Source organism: Galendromus occidentalis, unplaced genomic scaffold (genome assembly GCF_000255335.2).
Source record: "Galendromus occidentalis unplaced genomic scaffold, Mocc_1.1 scf7180000077451, whole genome shotgun sequence".
Classification (NCBI taxonomy): Eukaryota; Metazoa; Arthropoda; class Arachnida; order Mesostigmata; family Phytoseiidae; genus Galendromus; species Galendromus occidentalis.
Window position 1 is genome coordinate 734,346 of NW_003805439.1, and position 15,701 is coordinate 750,046.

Genomic DNA, 15,701 nt, shown 5'->3' on the forward strand with positions numbered 1-15,701 from the left:
CGATGCCATAAACACCAGGAGCCTTACAAAATCGCTTCAGAGGACTCGTCGCGGTCCTCCTACCATCGCTACACGGATTCGTACAGATTCAAATCAGCCGAAGCTAAGAACCCTGAGAGCGGTTCATCGGAGAGATACGCTCGTGATTCTCGATCGTCAGCCACGTCGGCCGCTTGCCTTCGTAGGGACTCCCGGTACTCCTCCTCGCTCGCCTGCGGAGATTCCGAGCGCCAAAATTATAGACAATCTCACGACAGCTACCGGAGTCGGATTTACTCTAACGGGCACTACTCGAGGAAATATCAACACGACAACTACAATCGGTCGGGTAGTGATTGCCATTGTGAAGGACCGAATCGATCGCATGAGAAGGACTGCGAGAAAGCGGGAACGTTCGACGCAGACTCAGCCGAAAAAAAACCGAGAAGATCCAAGCATTCGAGTCGAAATACGGTAGGTTCGATTCACTGATCGTGGTCTGCGTATTTTTTTTTCTTTTTTTGAGGAACTCTCCGAATCAGCGATTCAGATCACTTTATTTTTTGTTTCCCAGTCCCTGGAAACCCCGCGGAGTCCCAGTATTCTCTCCGAGACCTCATTCAAAGCGTCTCATTCGAGCGCAAACGACGAGAAATCGTACACTCCCCCTAGAGAGCGGAGCAAAAAAATAACTTTCAGTCCGATGGAGCACGAGGACTCGGGAGAAAGTCGGGAACTCCATGGCGATCGGCGCAATCCAAGCCCCAGTATCCGGACAGGCCACAGAAGTCTTTTCATCAGAGAGCCCGTACAAACTTCGCGCAGCGACGGCAGATGCGAAGTCGAATCACAAGCTACGAGCCCATCACACAAACGAGTGAAGCATTATCCCATGAGCGCAGAAGTCGACTATCATCCGAAGGCTAACGGAACGCTACCGGTGCATAAGCTCTCCCACGTCCCTTGCCGAGGACAGAGTCCTGACCGAGAACCCCCGTTGTACGAAACCATGAATGGCTCTTCCATGCAAATTTTCTGCACCGGTGGAGGCGGCAGGGGCTCTGAAACTCTTCAGAACACGTACACCGATCGGAAGAGATGGTCGCACGACCAAACGATACCCACGAGCCCATCCTCGATAATACCGCGCGGAACGCCGGAACCTTCCAAAATATCCCAAAATGTAGAGACGAGAGACCCGCGCACGGTTTCACGGAAACCCAGCAGCAGAGAAATCGCATCGTCGGGAGCCAGTCTCGAATTTCTTGCCAATGCACAGAACGCTCCATCAGCGTCGACTTCGAAAACAAGCGGCTCGCTTTTCGCGATTTCGCCGCCCTCGGCTTCATTATTCAGGATTCCGAACGCGGTAAACGCGCTTTCCGAACACTCAGCTGAAAATAAAGCGAGCTCGGACGCGGACTGTTCATCTTCGCTCCCACACGTACAGAACCCGCAAGCCACGAGGAGTTCTCACCGGAAGGACCCGAGAAGCATAAAACCGGGCCGGCGGGCTCAACTTCAAGACGGTCAGGCGAATACTCCGCTGGAGAAATGCAGCGAATCGACAGCTGTGGATCCGATGTCGACTTCCCGCACACACGACGACAGAAGGTGGTGAGATTGAATAATTCTTGCCCATTCGATTATTATGAGGCCCGGCGTATTCTAGAAAACTTCGATAGCAGCGGATTTTGAACGAGCCCCGTTGCTGGAAGCATTCGGGTGGAGGCGCGTTCCTCTCAACTATTGAGGGAGCAAGAGTATCTAGGCTCATGACTCCGCACGCGCTGCCAAGCTACACGTGTCGGCTTCTTCACCCCACGCTTTCTGTAGAAATCATAGCGGACTCCGCTTTGTCCGGCTTTAGCTCACAGGTCATGAAGCTTCCCGAAGAGAAGTGAAGACGAAAAAGTTCACGCGAGGCTTGAAATCGAGTGATATGATCAAGGTTCCTCGAAGCACTAAGTCAATAATGTGTTTAAGAGGAGAAGATGGTCTAGCAGCTAAATTCGTCAAAAAGGACGAGACCTCCGAATGCAGCCGCTCTTGGCACGGTGGACTCCACGAATTCCTCGAAGACGGACCTGCGTCGCCAACAACCAGCTGCCCGCGCTCACCATCACCCGAACGAACGGAGGTCGGTGACGTCAGAATGATGAATCGGTGAGCGCAAAATCCCAACTGTCTGGCTAGGAAAGACAAATGATTTCGATTACCCTCGTTGTGATCACGTTCCGCGCTCGGTTCTACCTCGATGGCCAAGCTCTGGGGAGTCGCGGAATTCCGCAAAGAGTTCTGCGAGCTCCTTCTCCACTTAGAATCAAAACGACCCCTTCTCGAGTCTTGAGAGGGAAGCCTCGGATCGATCGTTGTTTCTTGGCCGTAGTCGGCGGTTGTCCGAGCAACAGCGCAAGCTGTCGCTTGACACCCCTGGATACGATCTCCTGTTGCCTACGCACGTATTCGTATCTCCTCTGCGTGATTGTCGTTGTTCCGTGATGGGTTTCGTCGTCGCCGCTGCCGCGGCCGCCGCCATCATCGCCTTTCGCGCCACGATCGATTTGAATTCTATGGAAACGAAGATGGCGGCCTCCGTCAACAGATCTCGTCTCTAAACAAAACACAGAGCCCGTGTGTGTTGTTGTAGATGCTGCCGCCGCAGCTCCTGCCCCAGACTTTGAAGAACGTTGCCGAAATCGTTGTTAATGTCGGAATTCCACGTCGACGGATACCTTAAAATAGCTGTGAGGTTCTTGCAGAACTTCACCTGAGGGATTGGCTGATACCCCCCGCAGTCCCGACCAGGGAGACATGACGTCCAAGCGGACGAGTGTCTTCGACAGACTGGGTGGAACTGGTGGAGGATATGCATTCGAGGTAAGATTAGGAAGAGGAGCTAGACCGTCCGGAACAACCTATTTCGATCCCGCGAGTCTGTCGAAGTTAGTTAGGGCGCCAGTTTCGGTTTCGAGCTTCGAAACCGCGGCGGCTCGGCGAGAGGCCCGGCTTCGAAAGCAATACGAAATCATCCGGAGTTTCTTCTCTCTTCCGATCACAGAGAACTCAAGAAGTCTGCAGAAACTATCTCCATGGTCGTTGTCAATTCGGATCCAAATGTCGGTTCGTTCATCCGCCGAAAACTCACGATGAACGCGATCGCGAACGGAGGCACCACAATACCGGCGGCATTTACAAGAAGCATAAGCGCCAAAGTGATATACCCGACAGTGATGTGAGTTCGGTCGTTGATATCTCCATTTTCACGGTTGAACTCGATACGCAGATCTTCGCGAGGGAAATTCTGGCTGCTGATTCGAAAGACGATGCCCTTTCCACCCCTTATGAATTCGATATTAACGATTGCGAAAAATCAACTTGCAGAGAAAGCAGCGACTCGTCAAGAAGAGCCGGCATCACAGTCCACCTCTGGGCGAAACCGACGTGATGAAGACTCTCAAAGGAAAGAAACGACTGAGGTGAGCGCTTCCGTTCGGAATACATCGGGCTCTATGTCAACCATATCGAGAAGTTCCTTCTTAGCGTTATCACATCGTTTCGCATTTGCTCGGCATTCAAGTTTCCGAGAAATTCAAGCTAAATCGTATCATTCAGATCTCCGGAGGAAGGCTTGGTGTCGGACGATGGTTCAGAACTGGAGGAGGGTCAGACAGTCGACAACGATGATCTCGAAAAGAAACGCATTCAGCTGCAGAAAGAGCTCGAGCTGCTGCAGAGTGTTCCGTCAGATAAGAAGAAAGTGTCATCCTCATCGTCATCAACCACCGATGGGAATTCGTCATCATCGAGTGTTAGCAATTCTCCTCATAGTGACAGTGACGACAGGGAGAACGAAACCGATTCGAGAGAGAAGTCAAAATGGAGGAAACGGAAGGCTTCACCAGCAATCAGTTCTCCCGAAGCCGTAGACCAAGGTGCCAAAGAGAATCACAGACAACACAGAAAAGCAGTGAGTACCTTGAACCACCATCGTCGCGTGTCGTTTTCCTTCGGGTGAAAATGAAATCAGCGAACGTGAAGCGTCTCGCGACAGTGATCTCAGACCGGCTCTCTGTTGAACTTCCAGACATCACCCGGGGGCACTCGGACGGGTCATTCTGCTTCTCCCCCGCTCAATTATACGTCCGGGGGTGTATACAGAACGGCCCGGAGTCATCATCCGGATGAATTCCGAGCTGCAAAAGGTCGACAACCAGAAAAATACAACTCTACCACGCTAGCTTACCGGTGAGTCCTCAGGCGTTTCGATCCGCTGTACAACGACGTACGGGTCGTTTACGGAAAAGATAATTTCTGAAAATTGCATTATTTCCTTTTGCAGTTCACCGTCCCCACGAGGTCACTCGGGTAGGCACAACACGGGTCCACCCGGAGGACATTTCGGACGACGGGCTCAAAATCACGCCTCGGCTTCTTTGCATCTGAGGCCCGTATCCCCTGATATGCCGAAAAAACGGAAAACCAGGGTCAAACGAGCCGCCCGATTGCCGACAAAGTCCCTCAGCGGAAGCGAGAATGACGAGGCCAAGATGAAGGGTGCCGTTGATGGGGCTGAAGACGAGTCGTCGAACGACGAAAGCATATCTAGTGTTCTCGTTGAAGAAGCCCACATGGGTGAGGATGAACAGGAAGACCAGCACTCGACGACAGCCGAGGAGAACGGCGTCAAGAAAGTCAGCGATAACTCCTTGACCCTGACGCCGAAAGCGAATCCCGACGACGAGAATCGCGATGAACTAGACTTGAAGGAATCGTCGTCGCCCTGCACTCAATCACAGGATGGTGATTTAGCGAGCGGTGACGACGACGAGAAACAGTTCTCGGATTGGAGTTCTGAGGAGGACGATCTCCTCGCGAAGGAAGAGGATCGAAAACCCACGAGACAACCCGGAGAAGAGAGTCCGCTTAACGCCGAGAGCTTAGAAAAGAAGTCAGACAAAGATGAGGCCGTGGTTGCGGCCGCGGACGGAGCCCTGGAAGCCAATGGGGTAATTCACGAGGATCACACACACAGCAACATTCTCGAGGAGGCTGAAGCCATCTCGGATGACGATCTTGAGGCTCTCATCGAGGAAGACAATGAGCCGAGTGAGTGACCTCAAGGGAAAACATTTCCGCGGAGAATTTACCGGGGAGTCTCGATTCTTGCGCCAGATGGACATTATTTTCGGAGAAAAAACTTATTGGAAACCCCATTTTTTTCATCCTCAGACAATTCGGAAGACCCATCTCTGGACCATCGCAGGAGGTTCCAGCCCGCTCCAATCTACAATGCGCTGGAAATAGATTGGGAATCTCTGGTGAAAAACTCGTCGGTAACCGAGCTCAATATGGAAGATAGTCAAAATAACTTAACTGGTGAAGCTCAAGCGCGTGAGTTGAGATAGTTATCGCGAGGCTGCAATATGAGAAGAATATTCGACCCGAATCGACGATTTGACGACCTCGATGTACGTCAAGAAACTCACCGGATCGTTTCTCAACAGCTGCCGCGGACGATTGGGATCCATGCAATGTTCTCATACGAATCGGGGTATCTTACGATTTGTGTGGGAGAATTCTTGCCGAGGAGGTCGAGCAAAGGATCCCCGAGAAGCTGCAGAGCACAGTGGCAGGACTGCATGTGGCTCTGTCTCGAGAAGCCGCGGAACTTCGTTCGATATTTGATCAGTGCGGCGGCTCGTACGCGGGGGCTCTGAACTCACACAGGGATCGCCAACTGCGAAACAAACTGGCAGCTGTGAGTATAATATACAACACGAATATAAAAGTTCGGAAAGTTCCACAGATGAGAATGTTCTTCGATATTGATCGCCTAGAGCGATGGGAGGAGGAAGCGATGAAATTATACGATTGGGTTCACGAGAAGGCGGCATCTATGCCAAAGACCAATTGAGTTTGATACATTCGTTGAGACATCAGCCCGAATGAGTCTCGCGGAGGGGATCCATGATTAACTCTCCAATCTATCCCAAAAGTGCAAGAAGATTGCACCTCAGGAGTCAGGGTGGTCAGAACAGAGAATACGCATCAGTAAGCGATGTGTTGTAAGTCCTAAGCAAAAGCTCGAGCCTCCAAGAGGCTGCACCGCGCTTCGCACCGTTGCCGTCTTGACAGCGTTCCGCAAGAGTTCCGGGGTTCCCTCAAGCGTTCACGGATCGACTGAGTTCTCATTTCTCTTCCATAGGTGAAGGAGTCTGTACCGGATCAGAGAGGAGCATTGTTCGAAGAAACAGTGAACATGTATCATCAAATTCTAGAAGAAAAGCTCTAACAACGTAGGTACTCGGTATGTGAGCTCCGTGATGTAGCGCGGGAATCGAACGTGTACAATTCATCATAGGAAGGATAATGTATTTGGTTGCTCGGCACAGTTGATAGGAAGGGGATCGTCAGTGTATATAAAGATTAAAATATAAACGTAACCTGTGGATTCGAAGTGGACCGAACCGTTGTCTTTTCTCCGCAAGGCTCCCTAGGGTGATGATAATTGAGCCATAATTCCATGCAACAATAAATTTCATCAGATAACTATAATCATCGAAACGAGAATGCGCTGGGTTCCGATTTTGAGAAGAATTCACTTTATTCATTCTAGAAGAAATTGACAATAAGTACACTGTAGTTTTCCTATCAACGCGAAACACATGTATACCAATGATGTATTTAAACCTTTACATGACAATCGCGCTTTCCCGTCCCTCCTCGCTTTGACGCGAATCTTCGAACTGAGAGAGCCTCGCTTCGTCTCTAAGAAACCGATCTCGACGTCACCACGCTAGTTTCGTCACTGGTTGAGAATCAAGACCTGAATATCGAGCGGCGTAGCCGCTAGTTAATCGGTCGGAAAGATCATTCGAGAATGTACACCATCCGGAATTTCTACAAAACCCAACAACAATCTTAGCACTGTTCGAGCGGTATCAACAAGTTAATTTCCGTCTGAGGATCCGCCGCTGGCACTTCGCCTACGCTGTGGCTTGATTGCGTGCACAGCGGCTCCTTGCCTCCGAGCTTCGTCTCGTTCATCATCGCATTTGGATACATTGGAAGAATTTAATTTCACAATCATTCAGAGGCTAAGAGTAAAACGGTGATCATCATCATTATTGTTATCATCATCAAGTGGCAAATCGACAGCCGCGGATATCCCATGGAAGATCAGCGTCGAAGTATTCGAAAGACATCTGAATAAGTTAAGAAGTCGAAATTTGAATGAATGAGTCAGTGAGTGAGTGTCAGAACAATGGTTACTGCAATATTTTCGACTCTCACAATTAGGGAAGTTCATCGATGCGAATTAGATATCTCGTGTTCGACAGAGCGGTTCACCGATAGACGAATGGGAGAGAATCGCTTTGAGTCGAGAGGGGTTGAGCTGCTTCGGTTCAGCCACGGATTCCGATTGAAAAGGGGATGGGCATTCATATGAAAATGGTTCGCGATTACTGCCCGTGTTGGATTTAACCAGTGGGATCGTCGTGAGGACAGTATATTCAGTCGTAGCCCGATGAAGACAATTGGCCGTTCGGCTTCCGTTCACAAATTACAGATCAGGTTTTCAGGTACACTGGTCTGACCCTACGATGAATGTTTGTATGTACAGGCCGGTGTTCATCCCGAGTTTGGTATTCAATGCTCGTTCCTCTTCAGTCAGCTTTCTACAACTGAGGTTTATATACAGCGAATGTGTTTGACCGCGTCGGTATTGGGAGGCAAAAGCTTTCTAACAATCATCGGCTCGTCGAACGGAGCACGATTTCGTTGCCGTCTCGACTTCCTGATGACTCAAACATGCATAATTCATTACGTGCTAAATGAATGTACAAAGGAAGCGGGTCCCGATGGCGAAAATTCTACAAAATTGTTGTAAACGGTCGAGAACACTAGGTCCAGGCTGTAAGATGCTCGACACTCGAGGTATCCGAGTTTAAATACTAATAAATAGTGTGGCAATCACAGCAAGGGAAGACCTCCTTCCACAGGCGACCTCTGCACGCGGAGGTCGTGGCAGATCGTGGATGGCCGGTCGCGGATATGGCTGCAGATGCCAGAAACTCAGAGGCTCGCGAAACCTCAGTGTTTGGCTTGTAGAGAAAAAAGGAGGAGGAGGAGTTTTCCCTCGGTACCCATGCCGGAGGGACGAGTTGGGAGAGAGAGGGCTTAGACGTTTGCGGGAGCTCAAGCTTTTTTGATGCTCAGAGGTGAGGGCACGTTGTTCCTCCTCCGCCGGGCGAGGCTCGACGCGTCCACAGGTTCCAAGACAGGACTTTTTTGTGTAGAATTTATTGCCTTAAAGGTCGCATCAACCGCTGCTTTGATCTGTCGCGCATCCTGAAAAGGCGAGGGAATTTTCAGGAGTCGGATCGATCAGAGTCAAGTCTATGATGGTATATTATTGAGCTCTTTCGTCTGCCGCAATTTTTCTCCGATTTTTTTGGGTTTGTAATCATTTCCTCTTATTCGTCAGCATTCGCGAGCATGAAACGAAATACATACCTGACTATGTGTCAATTGCCTGGTGGGCAAAGAGCTCTTCGATAAGATCCAGGGGTGTTGCAGGATGTCAGCAGCCTTGTATCGTTGCTTAGGATCAACGTGAAGCATTCGTTCCACAAGGTTTTTAGCCGGAGGACTAATGTTGGCCCAGTTGCCTTTTTCGAGATCGAATTTACCCTCCCCGATACGGGCCAGGATGTCGTCTGGCGAATCGTTCGAGGAAGCGAACGGAGTATGACCTGCCAGCATTGTGTATAATAGCACGCCCATCGACCAGATGTCGCACGCTTCGTCGTAGCCCTGATTGGAGAGACGACCGTCTTTTTAAGTTATTCACTGACGAGACGCAGAATGATTTAATCAAGGTATGATGGAAAGCGTCGTTTCCATCGATCCGAGGCAACGGGGTAGCTCCCAGACGAGACTCTATACGTGATTTATTTCCTTCTCCTAGGTACGCACCTGTTTCTTTAGGACCTCGGGCGCTACGAAGTTCGCCGTGTAGCACGGCGTCATGAGAAGGCCGTTTTCTGCTCTCATCTGTTTCGCGAAACCGAAATCACAGATACGGAGGCTGTCAGGGGCTCCGGACGAATCAGAATAGATGATGTTCGAGGGCTTGAGGTCTCGGTGAACTACGCCGTTGTCATGCAGAAACTTCACCGATTTCGCAACGACCTCGATCACTGCGCATGCCTCGCGCTCACTGAAATGCTTCTCGTAGAGAATCCGGTCGAGCAGTTCTCCGCCTTTGAGCAATTCCATGACGATGTACACAGAAGCGCTGTCGTGATAGACGTCGTACACGGTCAAGATATTCGGGTGCTGACCGTACCGCAGGAGGATCTCAATCTCTTCTTGGCAGTCCTTCTTATACTTATCCACAATCTGTCGAGACATGAACAAAGTGGCGATGAGTTGGAAATCCATGGATTAGTTGGGCTCGTCCACACGTTCGGACGTCGGAGAGAACGGTCGCGCTTACCTTTACGGCATACTCCTTCCCGGACGATCGATGAACACACCTCCGGCAGACCGAGAAAGCTCCACGGCCTATTTCTTCTTTGATTTCGTAATCCTTGTGTATGGAGTCCTTATAGTTTAGGTTATACCTGAAAGGGACCGTCAGCGATCATTCAGTCCATAAATCTTAGCCAACACGTTTACAATTGTTACGCGCGTGCTAACGCAAACACGCAACTTTCCCGGGGAATCGATAATCTCGACGTGTGTCGGGGTTACAATGGAACGATTTTTTCAGACAGAAAGAATGATCCTTCAATAGCCTTCACAACCGTCATGGGGATTCGAGGCGAATCGAACACCGAGATGCACAGAATAGCCGACCGATTTACATTTTGTGGCTCAGATTCGAATTCTGGACGCCAATGCGTATCTGCGCACATGTGCCGCATACGATACAATTTCGGAGTTGGTGAGAGAATCTCTCATTGAGAGCAGCCTCCGCACACTCGAAAACAGATGCGTCTGATCATCGTCTCGGCTCGAGAGTGCGCGTGTACGGAACTCGTTTTCCTGCTCACCATTTCGAAGGATCGCCATTTGGCTTCACGTCTTCCTGGTCGAGTTGCGCAACGAAGCTAAACCCCTTGAACAATTCGTGTGCATTCGCAGATGGCGGTACGCCAGGCGAATCCTCGGGTGTTTTTGAAGTGAACTCCTGCGAACAATCGTAACAATGAGGCATTTACGTGCCGGATTTCCGTGGAAGAATCCGTGCCGGAGGGTAGATACGACAGGTATCGTGGAATGATACGTTCGTATCAGACTGACAGCTCGTTAGGTTCGATCGGACTTACTTTGTCGAAGTAGACAGTGTTGTCCGATCGGTTGACAGCGGGTATGAACGGTGGGGTAACCTGCCGATTGTATAAGGCTTCCCAGTCGATCGAATGGAAGAATGGATGGGATTTTATGTCTACGATACCATTGGGACCCGAGCCTGGAGGGGGAAGAATCTGCGATGAGCGACATTCCATACACGCTACAGCTAACAGAAGATCTGTCCCGAGCCCTGGCTCCCCGTGTCGGACGGACAGCCTCTCGCAGCTCACGGTCAACTCGCCACATGCACTTATAGAATCTCACATTATATTGAGAATTCCCAGATAGGGCGATAAAGCCGGGTTTAGCCGAGCTCCAAGTTCGTAGAGGAACTTACCCAATCTGTTATCGGGGTTCCGCTTGAAGAGCGCTCGCAGCAAAAGTTGAGCCTCTTGTGATATGAACTGCGGCATGCTGAGCTTAGCCTTCAGAATTTGATACATAGTCTCCTTGCGCGTCTGGGCTTGGAACGGCAGACTTCCTGCAAGGAGAGGGAGGCGATTAGGACGAAAGAGACAATTATGCTTATTCTTATTACCCCTGATTACCCATGATCTCCTCCCTTTCGGGGATCTAATGAGCAGTGGGGCAGAGAATATCCGTACGGACCCTTGTGCTGGATGGTTTCAGGGAGAATCCCGTATGGAGGCAGACATTTTGCTTTTCTTCCCTCGGACTCGACAAGTTACACTCACCGGTGAGCATTTCGTACATCAGAACTCCGTATGACCACCAGTCTGCCGCGGTGGTGTGACCCTTCCGGTTTATGACCTCTGGGGCCATATACTCCACGGTTCCACAAAATGAGTAGGCCTTCTCATCTTGCAGTGCTTCTTTGGACAGACCAAAGTCTGTGAGGCTGATGTGACCGTCGGCATCGAGAAGAATGCTGAAGAAACGAGAAGAAAAAAATTATTGGAACGCTCCAACCCCCAGTAACCTGAACCGATCGCTTTAGGTCGCGGGAATCTAATATTTGGGATCTCGGCTCCGGAGGATCAGACACTTCGGCAGCGAGCTGACGAAGCGCACTACTAAAAATGCATGACATGTGTCCGCTATATTTATTCTAGGAGCGGATTCGAATAGGAGCGAGTCGGAACAATTCAAGCCCGTCAGTCACTCTCGACAGACGCTACGGGAGCACCTCTCTGGACCTTCATCGGAAATCAGGATCAGCGAACACGCCCTCGGGCCTGATATGGAATCTACAGCTACTCCCAGCCATTTCCCCTGAATCGATGCGTTCCGTTGCGGCAAGAGGAGAAATTCTCCGACCTCATCTCATGGCAGAAACAATCGCGGCTCTACAATCGCAGCACGATCCGTGAGGGCTCCGAATAGAGAGGCCGGAGCTCATCCTGGACTGCTTGTCCCGTTTCCAAGTCGGTATTTTTCACGTTTCGGCCTCAATGTGGAGTAAGATCCAGATTCAGCGGTGAATTATCTGCTCATTCGAAGACAAAGCGCGAAGCCAACCGTACAATCTTGAGCTCGGGAGGAGGTCGGTGTTTGGATGAGTGCACCCGAGGACAGCTCCAAGACGTTTGCGAAGCTTTCCTGAGTCTGAGAGTTTCAATACCAGTCGTTGAAGCAGCACAGAGGGTTGAAAGCTCTGCTTGCTGTCGATGGTGGCTTCGGAGGCTGCGAAAGTCTTCCGGATATAGCCCGACGTTTCAATAAAGCTCTGTATACGGCGGAGCTCATGCGACATGATTGAGATCCGGCGGTGAAGGGGCTCCGAAGCGGGGAGTCTTGAATCTAGTTGAAGAATTCTCGTGCGGATTCATGCAACGCGTGGGCTTATGTATGTATCGATCGCGATGGCGGCGCTCTACGACTCGACGCGGTAATGCTAACTCGAATGCGGCGCCGGGCTCTTGTCGGGAAACTATTTTTTCGCCCAGAACGTGTTGTATCAGTCGAGGAGGCACGACAGACAGCGACGGGTGCGCAGGAGCATCGCTCTGCTGCTGAATATTTATGCCCTGCCATTGCCGCCGACGGAAGAAGAACCTAGGTCTTTCTCCCTTCACTCCCGAGACCAACCCTACAGTGCGAGCTATTAAGGTCGAGGGACGTGAATTCACCTGCGAAGTTCCGCGACCTCGAGCCCTGTCAGGATTATAACTGCAGATCGCCGGGGAGGGGAAAAGGGGGTGGGGAAGGTCTAGCGCTTCGGTCGGCAGTTGCCAACCTCCACTATTGGCCATTAGCCACTCCCTTATCAATCTACGACGCTCAGAATGACAGGCTCACTTGACGCGAGACTCGGAAGCTTACTCCATCTCGGAATTCTTTCGTTCTCGAGGGAACGTCTCCGTCCTAACAAGTAGCTGCAGACAGCGAAATCCGACTCCGCTCCAGAAAATTCTGAGAGTTCCGTTCGGGAGAATGTTTCAAGGAAGCGAGAAAATGACTTGAGGTCCCCGATGGATTCCCGCTGGATGACGGAAGACAAGGAGAAGGGAAAGCCGAGTACTTGAGCCTCATCAGAGAATCAAATTCGAGGTGTTGCACACCGCCTTGCAACGACACGAGAGCTAGCGTAATCCGCTTGGACAGAGGTCTGAAGTGTGTTTACACTGACACGAAAGGCGACCACGAATAATCACGAGGACAGATAATAATAGACTCACTTTTCGGGTTTGAGATCTCTGTATATGATTCCGAGTGAATGCAAATGGTGCAGGGCAAGTGCCAGTTCGGCGAGGTAGAATTTCACGTCTTGTTCGGTGAACATGACCTCTTTGCTTAGACGAGTAAAGAGGTCCCCACCTGCAAATGCGTAGGATCGTTAGGAATTCCTTTCGGTTTCCGATAAAAGAAGTCCCGCGAGGGACACGGGAGGGACCAGCCTCGCGAGCGATGGTAGCGACCGACACCGTCATATTGGGTTATTCCTCTTCCGCAGAAGCCATTGTTCGCCGGAATCAATAGCACTTTTCCATGGCATTTCTGAGCCATCGATTTTCATCTTCAGCGCGGCGGCGATCGCTGTCCAGCGACTCTTGCATATTTGGACCACGGGAAGATCGCTATCGCCACCACGAGACCCAGGAGCACGGCTTACCTTTTAAGAAATCTAGGATGAGATAGAGTTTTCCTTCCGTCTGGAAAGCGTAATGCAATCGCACGACGAACGGATGTCGTACTTCCGCTAGGATATCTCTCTCCATTTTCGTGCGAACTCGATCGCGAACTGGAAAGAGGAAAAACATTGGAATTTATCCCCGTCTAATGATCCGACACCTGTAGTAAGCGCGACTGTGCCATCTGCACGTCAAAAGGCGGTGAGAGGGCCACCGGGTAGCCGTGGATCCGTAGAGATCCGGTGGGGATTCAAAACTTCCCGAGAGAAGCCGCTCCAAGGTTATTCATTCTTTTTTATGCGACGGGGATGGCGGAGAGGAACGGGCACGAGATGCTGTCAGCCGGCGGCGCATATGGAATTCAAGAAAGCCCGGCGAGGATGAAGGTAAATAACGGTAACGGCATAGGCTTGTTTCACGTGAGCGAGAGTGTTCAGCTGATGGCGTGCAACAGCACCTCTCATGCGAGTTTCCGCAAAGTTTGCGATGCTGAACACGGAAGCCCCTTAGAGGATGAATGTTTCGTTCGACTATGCTCCCGTTTGCCGTGTCCTGCTACCGATTCCTTCTCGCATGCGGGAATCTTTCACAAAGCTGATTCGTTGCGATGAGCGAAGGTATTAATGCACTCGTCTCGCTTTCCGTGCTCCGCGACGAGGAGACTTCTCGAAGTCGTTCGGCTTTCTTCGACCCCACCGCGGTAGGCTTCAAGGATCCGCGGCACGGAGGTCGGGTACACGAGCCGGTGACTCGGCTTTGGCCAGAGGAGTGTGCCCATGCATCAGCCCGGCGAGAACAGGGTACATCCTCGGGGTACAAAGCCGCGAGGTTTGTGTCGACGTTCTTCCTTTATGGTACTGAGTTGATCTGGTCGATTCAATATCTCGCTCGGAACCAGCGTGAATTCAGACGGAAATTTCGGGTCGAGTACGGGAGATTCCGCTCGTCACGAATACCCCACGAGCCGTATCAGTATCTACAGGAGATTGTCGCGCATCGGAACTGATGGCTCTCGAGAACTCTTCCGTATACGGGTGTTGTCCGCCAGCGCTTTCGGGGTGCACCGCAGGGAAACGGAAGCTCGGGCTTCTCTCAGCGTGTTGATGACAGGATTTTGCATAATGGCCACGAGTTGCCGAATCAAACATTTTCGGAGTCATAAAAATTCTCCGCGCTGATCAATATCGCATCGTTAACCTTGAACCTAAGTGGCATTACACAATTTGGGCGAAATTGCAGTCTACATTCGATTCTCGTAACCCTGAACCGGCTTTACTAGCATATTCTAAAGTCTAGTCACAGTCCCGACGTAAAACTCGCATTTCGCGAGTGTCGTTATGTACCCGAGTCTGCGAACCGCTCCTGTCTGGGATCCCGTGCGGCACATCGTCGATTCCCAGGGTGTGGTGCTCGCTCCACTCCGACCGTACTCGGATCTCGGGAACGAGGGCCGGCGATGCTCCAACTCGTATCGCATTAAACGGGAAAAGCTGTTCGGGACCTCCAATATCTACGCATCGACGGAATTGTTTCATTGGAGCCAGCTCTCGTATCGAAGGGTGCCGCGGCCGAGTAATAATGAATCGGGAAGCACTTCTCGGTTCTACATGCTAGGCTCGCAAGGGCGCCTGCCTGCTCGCTTTCAAGTGAGTCAGTTCTCGAGCCTTTTCGCAATGCCTAAATTTATGGCGTCGCTGAGCGCGTCTCGACATCTGTCGCGTCGTTGCTCGAGCCCGAGACTGATAGAGGATATTCGCGCGGAGAGCCGGAGATTCCGGACAGTGGATTAGGCTTGACAATTTTCATTCAGAATCGTATCGCCGACGATTGAAAGGATTAGTCGGCCGCCGCCGTGTAGAGTACTACGTCCGGAGGATCCGCGCATGGACGAGCGCGAGCGAACGCCTCCATTCACAGCGATCTCATTGACTTTTTGGCTGTGGTTAAACCTCTTATCTCCCGTCTGTTTTTCCATCGACGCGACGTGCCAATCTTCCACGATGGAGGATTCTCGCATTCACTGTCTGATTCGTAGTTGAGGATCGCATATCCGACACAGCGGAAGTTTACGCAGCGAATTCGACGAGACGTCCATCGACGTTTTACTACCGCTCGGTATACGATGGGATATAATGATTCTGCCGGCGGACGATTTATCATGAACGGATGAGCACGGAAGGCGAGGAAGAAGAGCTTAGGAGGGAACTTCCGCCCGGATCGATTGATGATCCGCCGTAGGCTTCATCGTGACCTCGTTGCGAGCGC

The 15,701-nt window shown here is 51.1% G+C and overlaps 2 protein-coding genes across 2 annotated transcripts in view; one reads left to right on the plus strand and one right to left on the minus strand.

The window, feature by feature from the left end:
* The first annotated feature begins 2,793 nt into the window (after nucleotides 1–2,793).
* On the plus strand, nucleotides 2,794–6,449 carry LOC100899978 (zinc finger CCCH domain-containing protein 13). Its single transcript, XM_029111600.1, has 9 exons — nucleotides 2,794–2,859; nucleotides 3,041–3,214; nucleotides 3,364–3,458; nucleotides 3,595–3,949; nucleotides 4,067–4,227; nucleotides 4,322–5,092; nucleotides 5,174–5,373; nucleotides 5,487–5,740; nucleotides 6,188–6,449. Exons 1-9 carry the CDS (start codon nucleotides 2,794–2,796, stop codon nucleotides 6,272–6,274), a joined length of 2,163 nt encoding a protein of 720 aa, XP_028967433.1. The 3' UTR covers nucleotides 6,275–6,449.
* A 359-nt stretch (nucleotides 6,450–6,808) lies between these two features.
* Nucleotides 6,809–15,701, minus strand: part of S6kII (Ribosomal protein S6 kinase II) — a 28,339-nt gene continuing 19,446 nt past the window's right edge. Inside the window, exons 3-12 of the mRNA XM_003743749.2 lie at nucleotides 13,418–13,546; nucleotides 12,984–13,122; nucleotides 11,040–11,233; nucleotides 10,682–10,825; nucleotides 10,320–10,462; nucleotides 10,044–10,180; nucleotides 9,485–9,611; nucleotides 8,962–9,387; nucleotides 8,500–8,799; nucleotides 6,809–8,334 (exon numbers count right to left, since the gene is read on the minus strand). Of these exons, the coding sequence (XP_003743797.1) occupies nucleotides 8,182–8,334; nucleotides 8,500–8,799; nucleotides 8,962–9,387; nucleotides 9,485–9,611; nucleotides 10,044–10,180; nucleotides 10,320–10,462; nucleotides 10,682–10,825; nucleotides 11,040–11,233; nucleotides 12,984–13,122; nucleotides 13,418–13,546 (1,892 nt within the window). The 3' untranslated portion in view covers nucleotides 6,809–8,181. The remainder of the gene's footprint in view (nucleotides 8,335–8,499; nucleotides 8,800–8,961; nucleotides 9,388–9,484; nucleotides 9,612–10,043; nucleotides 10,181–10,319; nucleotides 10,463–10,681; nucleotides 10,826–11,039; nucleotides 11,234–12,983; nucleotides 13,123–13,417; nucleotides 13,547–15,701) is intronic.